This window comes from Betta splendens, chromosome 4 (genome assembly GCF_900634795.4).
Source record: "Betta splendens chromosome 4, fBetSpl5.4, whole genome shotgun sequence".
Taxonomy (NCBI): domain Eukaryota; kingdom Metazoa; phylum Chordata; class Actinopteri; order Anabantiformes; family Osphronemidae; genus Betta; species Betta splendens.
The window spans coordinates 1,154,851-1,171,326 of NC_040884.2; the positions used below are offsets into that span (position 1 = coordinate 1,154,851).

General features: G+C 50.6%; 1 protein-coding gene and 1 long non-coding RNA gene across 4 annotated transcripts in view; one reads left to right on the forward strand and one right to left on the reverse strand.

Moving 5' to 3' along the window:
- pik3r3b (phosphoinositide-3-kinase, regulatory subunit 3b (gamma)) overlaps positions 1–16,476 on the reverse strand; it is an 83,460-nt gene that overhangs the window by 46,013 nt on the left and 20,971 nt on the right. For all 3 annotated transcript variants that reach the window (XM_055507762.1, XM_055507761.1, XM_029149448.3), the window contains exons 2-3: positions 6,220–6,294; positions 6,037–6,114 (exon numbers count right to left, since the gene is read on the reverse strand). In XM_055507762.1, the coding sequence (XP_055363737.1) occupies positions 6,037–6,114; positions 6,220–6,294 (153 nt within the window). The remainder of the gene's footprint in view (positions 1–6,036; positions 6,115–6,219; positions 6,295–16,476) is intronic.
- Positions 809–4,445, forward strand: LOC129603939 (uncharacterized). The gene is made up of 3 exons (XR_008694348.1): positions 809–1,125; positions 1,413–2,106; positions 3,957–4,445. It is a non-coding gene; the product is annotated as an uncharacterized LOC129603939 (long non-coding RNA).

Below are 16,476 nucleotides of genomic sequence, written 5' to 3' on the forward strand. Positions count from 1 at the left end.
ACCTTATGACAAACGCGTGAGACGCGATGCAGGGACGGACTACGTGCACACACGCTGTAGGTCGTCGATCCCGTCACCTCTGGGTCCTGACGCATCGACAGCTTCACGCGGGTTCTGCTCTTTGAACTTCGGTTGGAATTCTTCCTTTGCTTTGCTTGCATCGCATCCTAGTTTACATAAAGAATCAGCTGATCAAGGCGTGTGTGACCCTGGACTTGGACCCAGATTTGGACAGGGCTCAATATTCAACAGCAGCGTGTGCTCCTCACACTTTAGAACCAATGTTCAACACATGAAGGCACTAAAGCTGCTGGTTCATCTGAGGCCCGGGTTCAGGGTGTCATTGGACATCACCACGGCAGCCACAACGTAGAACCCAACGTAGACATGACCCGACAGCGAGCAGCTCAACCTCACGCTGAGCGCGTGTCATCAGATGTGGGAGCCTCCGGACCAGGACCTGAATCTGTGTCACATCTGGTGGAGGAGCAGAGCGCTCCACAGGGAAAAGGTCAATTATCTGCTCCTGGAGCCTTAATAAAAAACAAGATGGATGTTACGCGAAGCGGAATAGATCGATCAGATAGAATTTCTAGGTTACTGCTTCTAGGTCTGAATCTCACATCACAGCTGCAACAGCGCTGCTCAATAACGGAGCAAATGGTCAAACGCAGGATCGAAGGGCGTGAAAGACGCCGGCGACCAACCAGCGCAGCAGCGTTTCATGCTTCAAGCTCCGTCATGAAGCAGCTCAGCCTCCGACTCAAAGCTGCGCCCTCGTCAGCGACTCTCTGGACCGAACGCTGAGCATCTGGACTCGCAGCGGTTGAGACGATCGTCCCAGAGATGATTCCACTGATGCATCAACAGCCAATCGGCTCTGATTGAATCTCATATCCTTCGTCTCACGCGGTCCGACAGCATCGTCTGCGGAGCCTCTGCACTTCAGCAAACACAGGACGAGAGACGGCTCAGACAGCGCTCCCATGCGTTTGGACAGGAAGCTGGTGCGTCCAACGGTAACAGATCACAAAAGATCACAAATGATCACAACATCCAGCCTCACCTCCGTCAGACCATGAACAGGAAGCCACTCAGCCACATGTGCACAAAGACTTGACTCAGGTTAGTTCTGTTTGTGCATCGGCTTCTTTTAAGTCATTTAATAATGAGACCCTGAGGTCGCAGGTTCTAACGTGTACCGTTGGCTGCGTTTAATGTCGCTCTGCATTTGAAGACGCCATTAAAACCTCTATCACTGCAGACACTCCAGCTTCACGCCTGCTCACGCGCACAAAGGCTCCTTGGACGCTTTTCCACATGTTTCCTGTGCGACATGTTGTATGAATTTCTCCTCCTCACACTTTGAAGCTGCTGAAATATGAATTTGCACAATCTGTTTCTCCTCACAGATAATGTTTGTCTTTGCTGCCAGCAAAGACCACACACAATGAGGAAGAACCACGGTGACGCAGAGGAGACGACTGGACCTCCTTCACCCGCTGCTGTTTCTGAGTTACTGGTTCCGTAGAGGTCCATCTTTTAGCAGTTTGCATTTCGTCTGCTTGCATCAGTCAATAATTGGCTCCTAATAGAGAGCGAGTGAAGATCCTGCATCACTGGCGGATCATTAGAGGCGCTGGTTCTGTACTGAGCACAGAACCTGCCACCTGTACTGAGCATCATCAGGGGAAGCGTCTTCAGCCTCATTGCTGCCGCCGTGTTCAGTGCGTCTCTGCCCATCGGCCTCGACATCCTGCTCGCACTCACTCACTGATATCACAACACGAGAGAGAAGCTGAGGAGAAAGGAGGAGGGAGCAGACGCGTCCCTCCACGCTCGCACGGACACAGAACAAAGGGGGAAAAAAGAAACCCAGAACTCAGGAAGTTCATCCAAAGGCCACAATGAAAGAAATGTACAAGGAGAGTTGGTTCGAAAGGATCAAGTGGCTGCTTCTGTGTCTCTATCTATGGACGCTGCTCAAACAACCTGTTACAGAGACGTGAAGCGTGCATAGAAAGATCAAAGGGCCCTTGGCTACAACGTAACTCTTAGAGGGTTGAAACCTACGGAGCATCGGTCCGAACGAGAGCCAAACCAAAGGTGTGTGAGGTTCTGAGCAGACGGTGGAGCCACAGGTAACACGTCGGTAGGGGAGGCGGCGTCACCGAGGGGGGGGCTGGGAAGATGCAGGTAGAGATGCAGCAGCTCAGAGGTAGCACTAGGCAACAGCAGCTAGTACTGGGTAGTATTAGGTAGTACTAGGCAGCAGCAGCTAGTACTGGGTAGTATTAGGTAGTACTAGGTAGCAGCAGGTAGTACTAGGTAGCAGCAGCTAGTACTAGGTAGCAGCAGGTAGTACTAGGTAGTACTAGGTAGCACTAGGCAGCAGCAGCTAGTACTAGGTAGCACTAGGCAGCAGCAGCTAGTACTAGGTAGTAATAGGTAGTACTAGGTAGCAGCAGGTAGTACTAGGTAGCAGCAGGTAGTACTAGGTAGTACTAGGCAGCAGCAGCTAGTACTGGGTAGTATTAGGTAGTACTAGGCAGCAGCAGCTAGTACTGGGTAGTATTAGGTAGTACTAGGTAGCAGCAGGTAGTACTAGGTAGCAGCAGCTAGTACTAGGTAGCAGCAGCTAGTACTAGGTAGCAGCAGGTAGTACTAGGTAGTACTAGGTAGCACTAGGCAGCAGCAGCTAGTACTAGGTAGCACTAGGCAGCAGCAGCTAGTACTAGGTAGTAATAGGTAGTACTAGGTAGCAGCAGGTAGTACTAGGTAGTACTAGGTAGCACTAGGCAGCAGCAGCTAGTACTAGGTAGCACTAGGCAGCAGCAGCTAGTACTAGGTAGTAATAGGTAGTACTAGGTAGCAGCAGGTAGTACTAGGTAGCAGCAGGTAGTACTAGGTAGCAGCAGCTAGTACTAGGTAGCAGCAGGTAGTACTAGGTAGTACTAGGTAGCACTAGGCAGCAGCAGCTAGTACTAGGTAGCACTAGGCAGCAGCAGCTAGTACTAGGTAGTAATAGGTAGTACTAGGTAGCAGCAGGTAGTACTAGGTAGTACTAGGTAGCACTAGGCAGCAGCAGCTAGTACTAGGTAGCACTAGGCAGCAGCAGCTAGTACTAGGTAGTAATAGGTAGTACTAGGTAGCAGCAGGTAGTACTAGGTAGCAGCAGGTAGTACTAGGTAGTACTAGGCAGCAGCAGCTAGTACTGGGTAGTATTAGGTAGTACTAGGCAGCAGCAGCTAGTACTGGGTAGTATTAGGTAGTACTAGGTAGCAGCAGGTAGTACTAGGTAGCAGCAGCTAGTACTAGGTAGCAGCAGGTAGTACTAGGTAGCACTAGGCAGCAGCAGCTAGTACTAGGTAGTAATAGGTAGTACTAGGTAGCAGCAGGTAGTACTAGGTAGCAGCAGCTAGTACTAGGTAGCAGCAGGTAGTACTAGGTAGCACTAGGCAGCAGCAGCTAGTACTAGGTAGTAATAGGTAGTACTAGGTAGCAGCAGGTAGTACTAGGTAGCAGCAGCTAGTACTAGGTAGCAGCAGGTAGTACTAGGTAGTACTAGGTAGCACTAGGCAGCAGCAGCTAGTACTAGGTAGTAATAGGTAGTAATAGGTAGCAGCAGGTAGTACTAGGTAGCAGCAGGTAGTACTAGGTAGCACTAGGCAGCAGCAGCTAGTACTAGGTAGTAAAAGGTAGTACTAGGTAGCAGCAGGTAGTACTAGGTAGCAGCAGGTAGTACTAGATAGTAGCAGATAGTACTAGGTACTGGAACGGTTACGTGTCTTTTCCTTCGCCGCCTGTGACTCTAAACTTTCTGCAACGTTGTTTCCGAACACGTCCGTGAGAAAACGCAGCTCGGCGCCGTGTATTCGTCTCCACATCACGTCCGCTGAGCGTGTGTGCGTCCTCCTTGCTCCCCAGCTGACTGTAAAAACTCTGGCTTCTAATAGGTTATTGACGGGCGCCAGAGGAAGATGATGACATCACCTCCAACCAATGGCACGGCAGATGCCGCACAGAGAGGACGTGGGGATGGAGACGGGAGAGGATGGAGAGCAGCACTTTTAATTTGTGTTTTGCTGAACTCAGCGGCTCCTGTCACTGAGCTACGAGGTGGAGAAAAGGAACGGTGATGAACGAGTGAATAAAAAGAGGGAGAGAAAGAAAAAACAAGATGAGACGGGGGAGAGAGAATGAGAGATTGAACACTACATAAAGGAGGTGCAATGAAATAAAAGATTATTTTATGGCTCCAGGCTGCACATTGGTTGATGGGCTGTTAGCGGCGAGCAGTTAACAGATTGGACGGGAAGAAAGAATCTATGGGAAACGAGAGACGGAGGAGGAGCGAGCCTCCATCATGTCTGGTAAACGTGGAGGAATGATGGCACACGAACGCTTATTGATTGTTTGTGTGTGGTCAGTTTGCAGCATATTCTGCTTCTGCCTGAGCTCAGTTCTAAAACAGAGAGAGACACACACACACACACACACACACACACACACACACACACACACACACACACACACACACCCACACCCCTGGGTGTCACATGATCAGCCTCAAGTTTCTGTTGCGATGTATTTTTGGGTTTTCAAAAACCTTTTCCTCTAATTACTCTAATCATAAACTCCTATTTTTCCTCAATGTCCTCACTTTGCATGTCGGGTTTCACGCACTCGTGCAGACGTGTGCCCACACACTGAACGCTGTGTGGGCACAGCAGAAGCAACCAGCTAAACACGGCTAGCTGTCACCATGGCAACGTCCGGGCCGCGTACCAATCGGAGGTCAACTCGATGAGGTAATGTTGTAGAAAGAGGAGACGGCTGCGCATGCAGCAGCCAACAAACAGACGGATCAGGACGTGAGACCGTGTAACGACTCAACAGCTCCCTGTGTGACGTTCTCCGTCTCACCAGCACACGGCAGAGTCAGAGCCCGGAGGCCCTGAGGTGCAGTAAGAGCACAGAGCAGCCGCGTCCAGCGCCTTGTCTGCAGGTCGTTGGCTTTCTGGACCTCGAGTCGCACGCTCACTCCGTCCTCCAACGCAGCAGCGCGGTGCCGGCGTGTGCCGGGTCAGAGGTCACATGTTGACTCAGCACGCAGGTGTTTGCCCTGCGTTCCTCACAGCACAGAGCGACCTGAAGAAAAGATTCTGGATGCTCAAATGGACCCAGGTCCCACGGCCGTTTCCACTGGAGGCTGTGCAGAGACCAAAGACAGGACGCGTCTTTGTTTGAATCACTCAGGTGACAACAGACGGAACTGTGTGTTGGATCCGACCAAAATTTCCTGCTGTGCTGAAATAACCAAGTATCGAACCCGGATCCCAGCTCTGTGTGACTGGTTGGTGACTGGTAAAAATAATCAAAGCAACACGTAGTTCAAAGGTTCAACTGCTACTGAATCTACACGCGTTTAGTACAATAATGCTTAAATTGTGTGGTTACCATGGCAACACATGGATGAGCCCAAAGTTCCTGAACAGTCCCAGTCGCGACAGACACAGACTGAACATCTTCAACCTGATGATTTTGATCGCTGCATCGAATCAGCCTCGTCACGTTGGAGTTCATCCGTCGCCCTCCCTCCTCCTGCTCTGCCTGGACTCCAAACCCTGATTTTGTGGTTCCCCTCCTTCCTCCTAAAGTGGGTCAGAGTGAGAGCACTCCCTGGTGGCGCCAGGCCTGAACTTCAGCAGCTCAAACTTGACCAACTTTTTGCTGTGAGCGACGGCTCAGCTGCAGCAGAGCGACGAGGCCGGGCGTGATGCGACTCAGCGCCGCTTGTTCTGAACCGGAATAACAAGGTCGCGCGGCGGCTGAGAGCTGTGGCTGCTGGCGATGACACACCTGTCGCTCCGGGTCTCAGTGTGCAGACGGATAACGATGCGAGTTAAATGATGAGCAGGTAGAAACGGAAGTCCGTCTACGCCACGAAAGACGGATCTCATTTGATTAAAAACGGTTTAAACACAAATGGATGTGAAGTGTAAGTTGGACGAGTCCAGTGAAGGCTGCGTTTACCTGAGTCCAGAGCCTGTCGCAGCTCTGCAGGTCCAGCAGAGGCTGCAGCGGCGCCGTACGGACACTCGCTGTTGAAGCCTGCAGAGAAGCCGGAGGCAGGATGGAGGGAAACACAGCACCGATCTGTTACTGGACACTTCACGCATGTTTATTCTGTGCGAGGTGAGAATCTCAACCGCTCACCGTGCTTCTCAATGGACTTGACGAGTCTCCAAACCACCACGGGCGCCACCTCGGACAGAGGCTCCGCCTCCACACCTGCCGGAGAGATGGTTATTAATGAAGGAGCGACGGCGGCTTCATTTATGATTCTCCAGCTCACAACACGCCAGAGGATTCATTCATCACACATCTGTACAACAACCGACTCTGAGACTTTAATGTCACTGGTTCTGAAGCAGTTGCTGCATTAAACTGAGCAGATCACAGACGCCATCCTGTGAAACACACATTGCAGTCATGTCGGGTTCAGACACAGGTCAACACCTGTGTGTGTGGTGGGGAGAAGAGGAGGAGGAGGGGGGGGGGGGGGCCAGGGAGGAGGGGGGGGAGGAGGAGTTACTGTTCTGATTACTGCAGAACAGCTGGTAGTGAACAGGTTAAACAGCACGCTGGACATGATCACAGCCCAATGCTGAGGAGGAAGAGGAGGAGAAGGAAGGAAGGGGGGGGGGGAGGAGGGGGAGGTGCAGGAGGAGGGGGAGAAGGAGGAGGGGGAGGGGGAGGTGCAGGAGGTGGGGGAGGAGGAGGAGGGGAAGAAGGAGGAGTAGGAGGAGGAGGAAGGAAGGGGGGCGGAGGAGGAAGAGGAGGAGGAGGGGGAGGAGGAGGGGGAGAAGGAGGAGAGGAGAAGGAGGAGGGGGAGGTGCAGGAGGAGGGGGAGAAGGAGGAGTAGGAGGAGGAGGGGGAGGTGCAGGAGGAGGGGGAGAAGGAGGAGTAGGAGGAGGAGGGGGAGGTGCAGGAGGAGGGGGAGAAGGAGGAGTAGGAGGTGCAGGAGGAGGGGGAGAGGGAGGAGTAGGAGGAGGAGGGGGAGGGGCAGGAGGTGGGGGAGAAGGAGGAGGAGTAGGAGGAGGGGGAGGGGCAGGAGGGAGGGGGAGAAGGAGGAGTAGGAGGAGGAGGGGGAGGTGGAGGAGGTGGGGGAGGAGAGACGGAGCAACGAAGGTCTGACGCAGCGATGGATCCAACTAAAACCGACTGTCTTCTTCCTTCCACCATCGCTCGCCCTCGTTTCATCGGCAGCTCGTCTCCTTCATTCTCCCATCACTGTGTCCTAAAGCTTGTTTTTGGACGAGATGTGATGCTCAGGTGTAACAAAGGTTAGATTCAGTTTACCTGGTTGTTACGGTTAATTTGATATTGAAAGGCAACAAAACAGCTGCGGCATCAAAGAAAACAACCGTGATGGACGACGGAGCTCCAGCAGGTGAGCAAACGTTGGACCAGGACCAGGCTGGTGTTCTGGGCCGTCCTCCCCTGAGCTGATCTCTATGAGTCCTGCCATAATTACAGCTACTAGAGGTCAGAGCGCTGCTGAAGGGGCAGTTTCCCCACAGAAGCATAATTACATGTGTGATGAAGCTGATAATGGTCATTTAATGGGGCGAGAACGTTCAGATCATCTGGGACACAACAACGCATTCATATCTGCTGCATTTACCTGGTTCCACAGCGCTGTGTGTGTGTGTGTGTGTGTGTGTGTGTGTGTGTGTGTGTGTGTGTGTGTGTGTGTGTGTGTGTGTGTAACTAATGAGAAGCGGCAGAGGAATTTCCGGAGATATAGGTCATTAAATGTACAGTGCTTCCATTAGCGTCATTGTCACAATGCATCACATGAGCAATATCTCACCCTGGGGAGAGGAGAGACTGAAAAGAAACAAAGGACGGAGGAGGAGAAAGAAGAAAGAAAGAAGGAAGGAAGGAAGGATGAAGGAAAAAGTGGATGAAAACCGAAAAAGAGACACAAAAATGACAAAGGGAAAAAGTCAAGATAAATACAAAAGAGAAAAAAAAACAGAAGGTAAAAACCAGAGTCTTATGCAGCACTCATCCTGTAGAATCAATCACATGAAGAGACCCCCACCCTGAAGCCTGAAACCCAGAAGGAAGCACCACCTCCAGCTTCATTCACAGTAGACACCGACGGGAGAGAAAGAAAACAAACAGGACGACGAGAGGCGGGAGAAACAAAAGGAGGAGAACAAAGGAGACAGGAGAGGAGAAGAAAAGAGAGGGGAGGAGGAGAAAACAGAAGAGAAGAAAGAGGAGAGGAGGAGGAGAAACAGGAAGAAGAAAGAGGAGGAGGAGAAACAGGAAGAGAAGAAAGAGGAGGAGGAGAAAATGGAGAGAAGAAAGAGGAGACCTTTGACCTTTAACAAGACGTTTAATTACACATAAATATTTACAGGAAAACATCAATTTAAAAAATGTAATCAAAATAAGGAATCAAAAAACACTTTTCAAAATAATAAAAACAAAACATAATAACAATAATAATAAGTAATCTAGTGTTTCTCACTCATTCAAATTTTGTCAAAATTTAAGGACAAGCAGGCCTTGTTTCACCGAACACAACACACCCTTATATCCCCAATGAAAAACAAAACTATCTAAATCTGACACCATCTTATAATAGGCAAACTCAACTTTTAACCTTGAGGCCAGCAGGCTTTTAAACAAAAGTTCAACATCTGAACATCCCACCCCTTTCATTTTGTTCCTCCTTGTAATCCAAATGCTCATTTTTGCCTGTCCAATGAGGAAATTTAACAAACAGACCCTCTGTTTGGGAAGCCCTGTAAACGGGACCAAAGATGAAAACTTCCCTCTCTAATCTTGCTCCATCCCCTCGAACCACCGTGCTAATAGGTAAAAAAAAGTCAGTCTGGGACAATCGAGCCAGAGGTGCTGCAAGCTCTCCTCTGTTGAACAAAAAGAACACTCTCCACCCACTGTCCTATCAAAATGTGCCACATGTCTGTTCGTAGCCACAGCCCCGTGTATAATCCTCCACTGTAGATCTGCAGTGCGCTTCTCTATAGGAGGCTTATACAGGGACCTCCAGCTGCCTCTAGGAGAAGAACCTGGCGGCAACACACCCGACCACCTCGACTCTGGCAAATCCACAAGACAGCCTCTGTTGTTTACCTTCACTGCTAACCAATAAAGGGATTTCCTCAGTGTCGTTGATAGTTCTGTAAGCTCAGGTGCCCGAAAGGACAACAATGCCCCCTCTCCCTCACCTCCTTCCCCTGTGGCAGCACTAACTCCCAATGGAGGAAAGTCTGGCCAGTCGATCAGTTCGTCCTTCGCCACAGATCTTCCTATGGCTTCTCTAAAAGGACCAGGCAGACTGGCCCTCACCTCCTCCATCAACTTCTGCAGAAACCTTGTTGATCTGGACCCTGTCTTCTGGCTCAGCGTTGTGGCAGCGATCCAATTCCCATTTTCCATCAGCCCCTGCAACTTTGTCACCCCGGCCGACACCAGCATCTTACTCTTATCTGTACACTTACTGACAAAAGGCTCCTGCACTGGATTAGCGGGTTGAAGAACAGGGGCTCCTCTGCCACACATCCATAGAACATTTCGCAGTCTCTGTTAATCTTTATTGTCTTCGTCCACACCCGAATCATTGACTGATAAAAGGGCGAAGCCCGTGAAGGATCAACTTTACTCAAATCCAGTAAAAACAAGTGTCTATCATATTGTAAATCCATTACTCTGCGGAGGAGTACCGTCGCTGTTTCCGTCCACATTTGCGGATTGTGGTATAAGTACCGTTGATCACTCTGCAGGCGAAAAGCCGCCACACGACTCTTCAGGTCCACCAATCCCTGGCCTCCTTCTGACAATGGCAAATATAGCACTGCCGCCTGAGTCCAGTGCACACCTCCCCAGAAGAAATCCACTAGCCTCTTCTGGATTTCTTTCACTAGTGTTTCTGGAGGCTCCATCACAGTGAATTTGTGCCAAAGCATGAAAGCAGCCAGGTTTAACCACCAGGGCTCTTCCCCTGTAAGACAACTGGGGGCGGATCCAGGTCCACTTAGACAGTCGGGCACTAACTTTTTCAATCAACCCTTCCCAATTCTTTTTCTGAAAGCCTCCACTACCAAAAAAAACACCCAGGCTTTTTATCCCCTCTGTGCCCCATTGCAGCCCTTCAGGTAAAACTGGCTGCGCTTTACCTCTCCAATCTCCCAAGATGAGACTCTCACTCTTCGCCCAATTTACCCTGGCTGAAGAAGCTTGTTCGTAAACTGCCAATTTCCGTTCGAGAACCTGAATGTCCATCTGTCCTGTTATAAAAATGGTAACATCATCCGCATAGGCTGACAAACTGACCCTGGATGGAAGGTCCTTGTGAAGACCCAGAATCCATGCAGTCTACAAAGACTTCAACCAAGTCTTTTCCCAAAACATCCCAAAAGCACTTGAAGAACTCCGCAGGGAGACCATCTATCCCCGCTGATCGACCGCTGCCTAGCTGTTGCACTGCTTTAGCCATCTCATCCAATGAGATTCCTTGCTCCAGCACGGAAGACTGGCTCTCTGTCAGCTTTGGCAGTCCCTCCTGGAGCACCTTTGCACAGTCCGGTCTGCAACTGCCTGCCCCGAACAGCTCCGTGTAGAAGTCAATGGCGATTCTTCTCATCATGGCAGGCTCTGTAGTTATTCATCCATTCTGTAGTTTTAGATGTTTCATCACATTTTCCTCCCGCACTTTCTTTTCCAGATTAAAGAAAAAAGCTGTCGGGGCATCCATATCTCTAACAGTTGAAATTCTATTCCTTATTAAAGCCCTCTTAGCTTTCTCATTCATAAACTGGCTTAATAGGTCTTTCGTGGTCTTCAAAGTTTTGCTGTTTTCTCTCGCCCCACCTATTAACTCTTCCTCCAACACCCTATATCTTTCTCCAACTTGTTTATGTAGTTTCTTTCTAGATTTGAGGTATGCATCATATATTGTTCACAAAAGGTTTTGATCTGAGACTTCCCAACCCCCCACCATAGGCCCAGATTCTCAAATTCTCCCTCCTCAGCTTCCACTGACTCCAAAACTCAGCAAAAGCTTCACAAAAGACTTTATCATGTACTAACTTAACATTAAACTGCCAATAAGGACATCGCTGACGACGTGCAACCAGCGACAGGTCTGTTGTCATCAAATGGTGGTCCGAAAACCCCACTGGTGATATTGTGGATGCAGTCAGTAGATTACAGTACTTCTTGTCCATATAAATCCTGTCTAATCTGGCCGCCCTCACTTCCTTCAGTCACCCTGACCCATGTGTATTGTTTAACATCTAGGTTAAAAACCCTCCAACGTCCACCATATCTGCTTCAGTCATTACCTCCGACAGCAGGGAGGCAGATGGCAAATGTGGTTCCCCCGTATTCCTATCCATCTGAGGGTGTGTGGTACATTCCAATCGCCCCCTAAAATGACTATAGAACTGCCATCTACCTGCTTCAGGGTGTCACGCAGCTTCCGAAACTGCTCCAACCTACGTGAACCGGAATTATGTAAACATTTATAAACTTAAAAGATAACCCTCTAATTTTTGCCTCCACTATTTGAACCCTGCCAGACTCAACCTCACGTTCCCACCTCTGTTAATTTTACAAATGGAGAAAAAAGAACAGCCACCCCTGAACTTAGATTGGAGCCATGGCTCAGGAAAAGCTGCCCTTTCCACTCAGCTGCCCAATCGGTTTCATTTTCGGTTGTGCTGTGTGTCTCTTGTAAAAAAAGCACATCTATGCTTTTGGCCTTGATTAGCTCAAAAACCGTGGCCCGCCTCTCCCTGTCCCTCCCTCCATTAATTTGAGTGTTCCAATCCTCAGCCTCTCCATGAAGAGTAGGAAAAAACAGAGACAGAAGGAACAGAAGGAAGCAGTGAATCCAGTGGGAATGCAAAATTTAGCCATGGCAACTAGGGTCGTTTAAGAATACTTTATACTGTTTTATTCATTTCGAAACGCTTGTCCCTCTTCTCTTTCCTTAATTTTGTCAGTAACTTTTTTAATCGGAATCTCTTTTGTTTACTTAGTTGATCGTAAGTGGCCTTCCTCATCTCTTTCATAACAGAGCGAATAAAAACGTCCACATTAGAGAAGAATTCAGTCACCTCTACCGACTGTCTGCCATAGGTCTCGTCCAAAAACTCATTAATCTCAGACAATGAATACGACTGCACATCCTCCTGCGAGGCTACGTCAGAGAACTGTGACATCGTGTCATCGTCAATCATCTGTTCTTCCTCGTTTTCCGCTGTTCCTTCCCCCGTTTCATCCAACCCGACCCTGATCCCCCGCAGCTTCCGCTTCCTGTTTACTGTTTGTTTCGTTCAGCGCCTCTTCGCTGCGCTCCTCCCCCCTGTTCTAGATGACCTGCGGTGCGTAGTTTCCCTGCTCCGTGTCACCCTGACTCCCACCAGCACCGACGTTCTCCTCAGCAGACTGCTGCTGACCACCTACGTCTTCTCGCTCCCCCTCACGTTCGTTCTGCCCCTCCGACTGTCTGTCCCTCGCTCTGTGCGGACAGGACGTCCGTTTATGTCCCACATCCCCGCACTCAAAGCACTTCAGGCTCCCCGAGCTCGCATAGACCGTGTAAAAAGCTCCGCCGAACGTGACTCTGAACGACACGTCCAGGTTTTGTCCGGGCTCGGTCAGGTACATGAGCGCCTGTCTCCGCAGCGACTGGACGTGCTGCAGCCTCTCGTCCTTGCATCCTAGCCGAACCACTCTGAACTTGTTAGCGAACTTCCCAAACCGAAGCAGTTCCTTCTCCAGCAGTTCATCGGGAATGAACGGGGGAACACCTGATACGGTGACTCTAGTGGCCGGTGCAAAAAGCGGCGACACGCTAACGAACTCATCGCCGAGCACAACGCCACTCTCCACCAGTTGGTGCACCATCCGCTCCTCCCTGATAAACGCCACCACCGCTCTGCTCATCCGTGATCCATACATTATATTAGAAAAGCCAACCTGTTCTCCGATCGCCAGAAGAACTTGTTCCACCGTGTAAGTGGGATTAGCCGCAACGCGAACCCCGTGTTTCAGCGACAGGGGAGGCAATCCCTCCCCTGGGAGAGACGCCATGACCACCTGCAAACAGCCGACTACTGCTTACACCTGATCCTCAAACAAGTTAGAAACAAGTTTAATTACCTTGTCACCGAAGAAAGAAACATAGAAAAGTATCCAGAAAGGTCCCGATCTCATTCACCAACTCCACACACTCCACACCTGTTCGAACACTCGCGCTCTCACCACGCTCCCAGCATGCACCGCAGAGGAGAGGAGAGGAGAGGAGGAGGAGAAACAGGAAGAGAAGAAAGAGGAGAGGAGGAGGAGAAACAGGAAGAGAAGAAAGAGGAGGAGGAGAAACATGGAGAGAAGAAAGAGGAGGAGAAACAGGAAAAGAAGAAAGAGGAGGAGGAGAAACAGGAAAAGAAGAAAGAGGAGGAGGAGAAACAGGAAGAGAAGAAAGAGGAGAGGAGGAGGAGAAACAGGAAGAGAAGAAGGAGAGGAGAGGAGGAGGAGAAACAGGAGGAGAAAAAAGAGGAGAGGAGGAGGAGAAACAGGAAGAGAAGAAGGAGAGGAGAGGAGGAGGAGAAACAGGAGGAGAAGAAAGAGGAGAGGAGGAGGAGAAACAGGAAGAGAAGAAGGAGAGAGAAGAAGGAGAGGAGAGGAGGAGGAGAAACAGGAGGAGAGAAGAGAACAGGAGGAGAAGAAAGAGGAGGAGAAGCAAGAGGAGAGGAGGAGAAACAGGAGGAGAAGAAAGAGAGAAGCTGATCTCTGCAGGAGGAGACGCATGGGGCACCATCACTGAGTCAGTGGCACAAAAACACACTGAACACACTCTACGGGTGTGAGACACAAACTGTGCGTGTGTGTGCGTGTGTTTGTGTGTGTGTGTGTGTGTGTGCAGACACAGGGCTGCAGTAACAAGCAGCAGCACTAGGGGGCAGCTGACTCCAGATCAGACCTGGCTGGACAGAGCTGGGACCAGTTCTAGGATCAGTTAGGAGCCATCAGACTAAGGTCGGGTTTCTCTGCCGCCGTGGGAAACTCCCTCCTGACGTGAGTTCAGTTCTTCCACATGGACCCAAACCGGGCCATAAAAGGGGCCACAGAGCCGTCTGTTGGACATCACATCGCCATCGCATCATTCCCACAGCTGGAAACAGACACGAGCTTCACGCCAGCGCGGCTCCAGAGCTGCTGCCGTTCATCAGTCGCTGCCTGAAGCTAAAGGACCGGTCACACTGATGGCGGTCACACACAGTCAGAGTGTGTTACAAACAGCGCCGCCGCCTCATGCAGACGCTGCTGAACCTGAGTCCGTTCACCTTTTCAGCTGGGATACGATATGTGAGCAGATGGAGGAGAGGAGGAGGCAGCAGGATGCCACAAGGACGCGACTCCGTGAAGCCCATAGTGTGTCAGGGTCACGATGAAGGCAGCAGTCTTTCCTCCTGACAGGCACAAACGTCGCTTGCATCAATCTGCTGCATCTATTGCACAAAGTGAAAAGAGACAAACTCCTACAGTGAGTCCATGTCACCCCATTGAAGGACAGTGTAAGCTTTGCCTGCAGACCTGCAGCCTCCTCTGGAACCTGATGGTGGCTTTAGTATTATTACTGACACTCATGCTTTAGGTGTGTTTCAGCAGAGACTGATGCATTTCATTCATGAAATGACTGAGATGCTCAGGAGCCGCCATCATTTCAAACCTCCGACTGCTCAGCTCTGAAATGTTATCACCACATCGCTGAGCAAGGAAATTGATGCTGCGAGTGTGAGGCTGGGCTGAAACAGGATTCTCCAGCGGAGCTTAAACAAACCAAATGAGAGCGGAGCAGCGCAAAGCGCCTCCACATCCAGCGGAATGGCATCAGCATGCGGGTCTCACAGCAGGGGGCGGCGCCGCCGGCTCACCTGCCTCTCCTCCGCTTAAGGAGCACCAGCAGCTTCTGCTCTGACTGAGCGTTGGACTAATGCATCAGGGCTGCTGCAGCCAATGGGACATTCAATTAGGAGTGAGATAAACGAACGCTGGAGGAGCGTCGTCGTCCTCTCAGCGGGAAACGGCATTAATGGATGTGATTTACCTGCCGAACAGTGTGACGGCCTCCAAAGCTGCAGAGCATCTGAAACATCCTGTCTGTGTAGATGCTCCGAGCAGCAGCCTCCCTGTCTGAGGCTGGATGACCGGACACGGAGGAAAGGGCAAACTGTGATCTGGTCCTTCTTGGCTTCAAGCAGCACAAAAGCCCAGATCATTTACAGGAGACCTCAACGCTATGAGCAAAGCACACATTTAAATGCTGCACATCAACCACTTCCTGTGGTTTTATCCTGCATCTAATGCAGAAAGAAGAGAATAGGCCGAGATACAAGCACGCACGCACGCACGCACAAAATTTCAATCTGCTGTTTTCTATTGACTTATCTGAAAGTGCAGCCCCTCCTCCAAACGATGCTGAGCCGGGTCACGGAGTGGAAACAGAAAAGCTCCTTCACCGAGGAAGGAGACGGAAGAAAAACAGAGACACCAGAAATGATGGGAACAAAGCAGCGGATGCTGTGGAGCAGCCTCCTGATTCTGCGCTCAGAGAGGCTAGATGCACGGCCTGCATCTGAAGCACAGAACCCACAGAGAGCGTCACACAGCAGCAGTCGCGCTGAGGCCACTGCAGAGTGGAGGCGTCTCACTGTCCACCGTCATGGTGGACAGTGTTAAGGCGGCAGTATTGGCTGGCTGACCTTCCTGCAGAGCCAGCACCGTCTCCTGACTCCAGCGCCTCATCGTCAGCTCCATGACACGCGCTGAGTGATTAAAGAAACATCCATCATCTCTGACATCACTGACCCGATATTAACACTGACCCGACTTAAAGGACGACTCAGCAGAAGGAAGTAGAAGAGGCTGAGAAACATGCGACACAACCTTGAGACGTCAGGGTGTGATGTATGTGGAGGGAGCGCGTCCTAATGGGCTGATGTCGGACCATTAAAACCATTAGTGCTGATCCCTCTGTCACAGGCTTTGATTCACCTCAGGCCTCGTAAGCTGGAATCCTTCATCCTCCAGGTTTTACAGTGAATACGAGTATCAGAACCACAAACAGTCCGGTAATGAGTTAGAACGTCTGATATTTAAATTCTGCTTTGTTCTGCTTTGTCTGTTTCGCCTCACGTTCACTGCAGCACCTGCAGCTTTCCTGGTTCAGCAGCCACTGCCTCCGTCTCCTTCAGCCTCGGTACATGTGTGTTATTAACCTGCTGGCACCTGCAGCTGCAGGGCTCCATCAATTAACCTGCAGCACCTCTGGCCTGCAAACGCTTTCTACACACGTCAACACAACGGCGCGGCGCCCGATGGAGGCGTCTCCTGCTTCACTGAGGTCACTGTCAACAACACGGC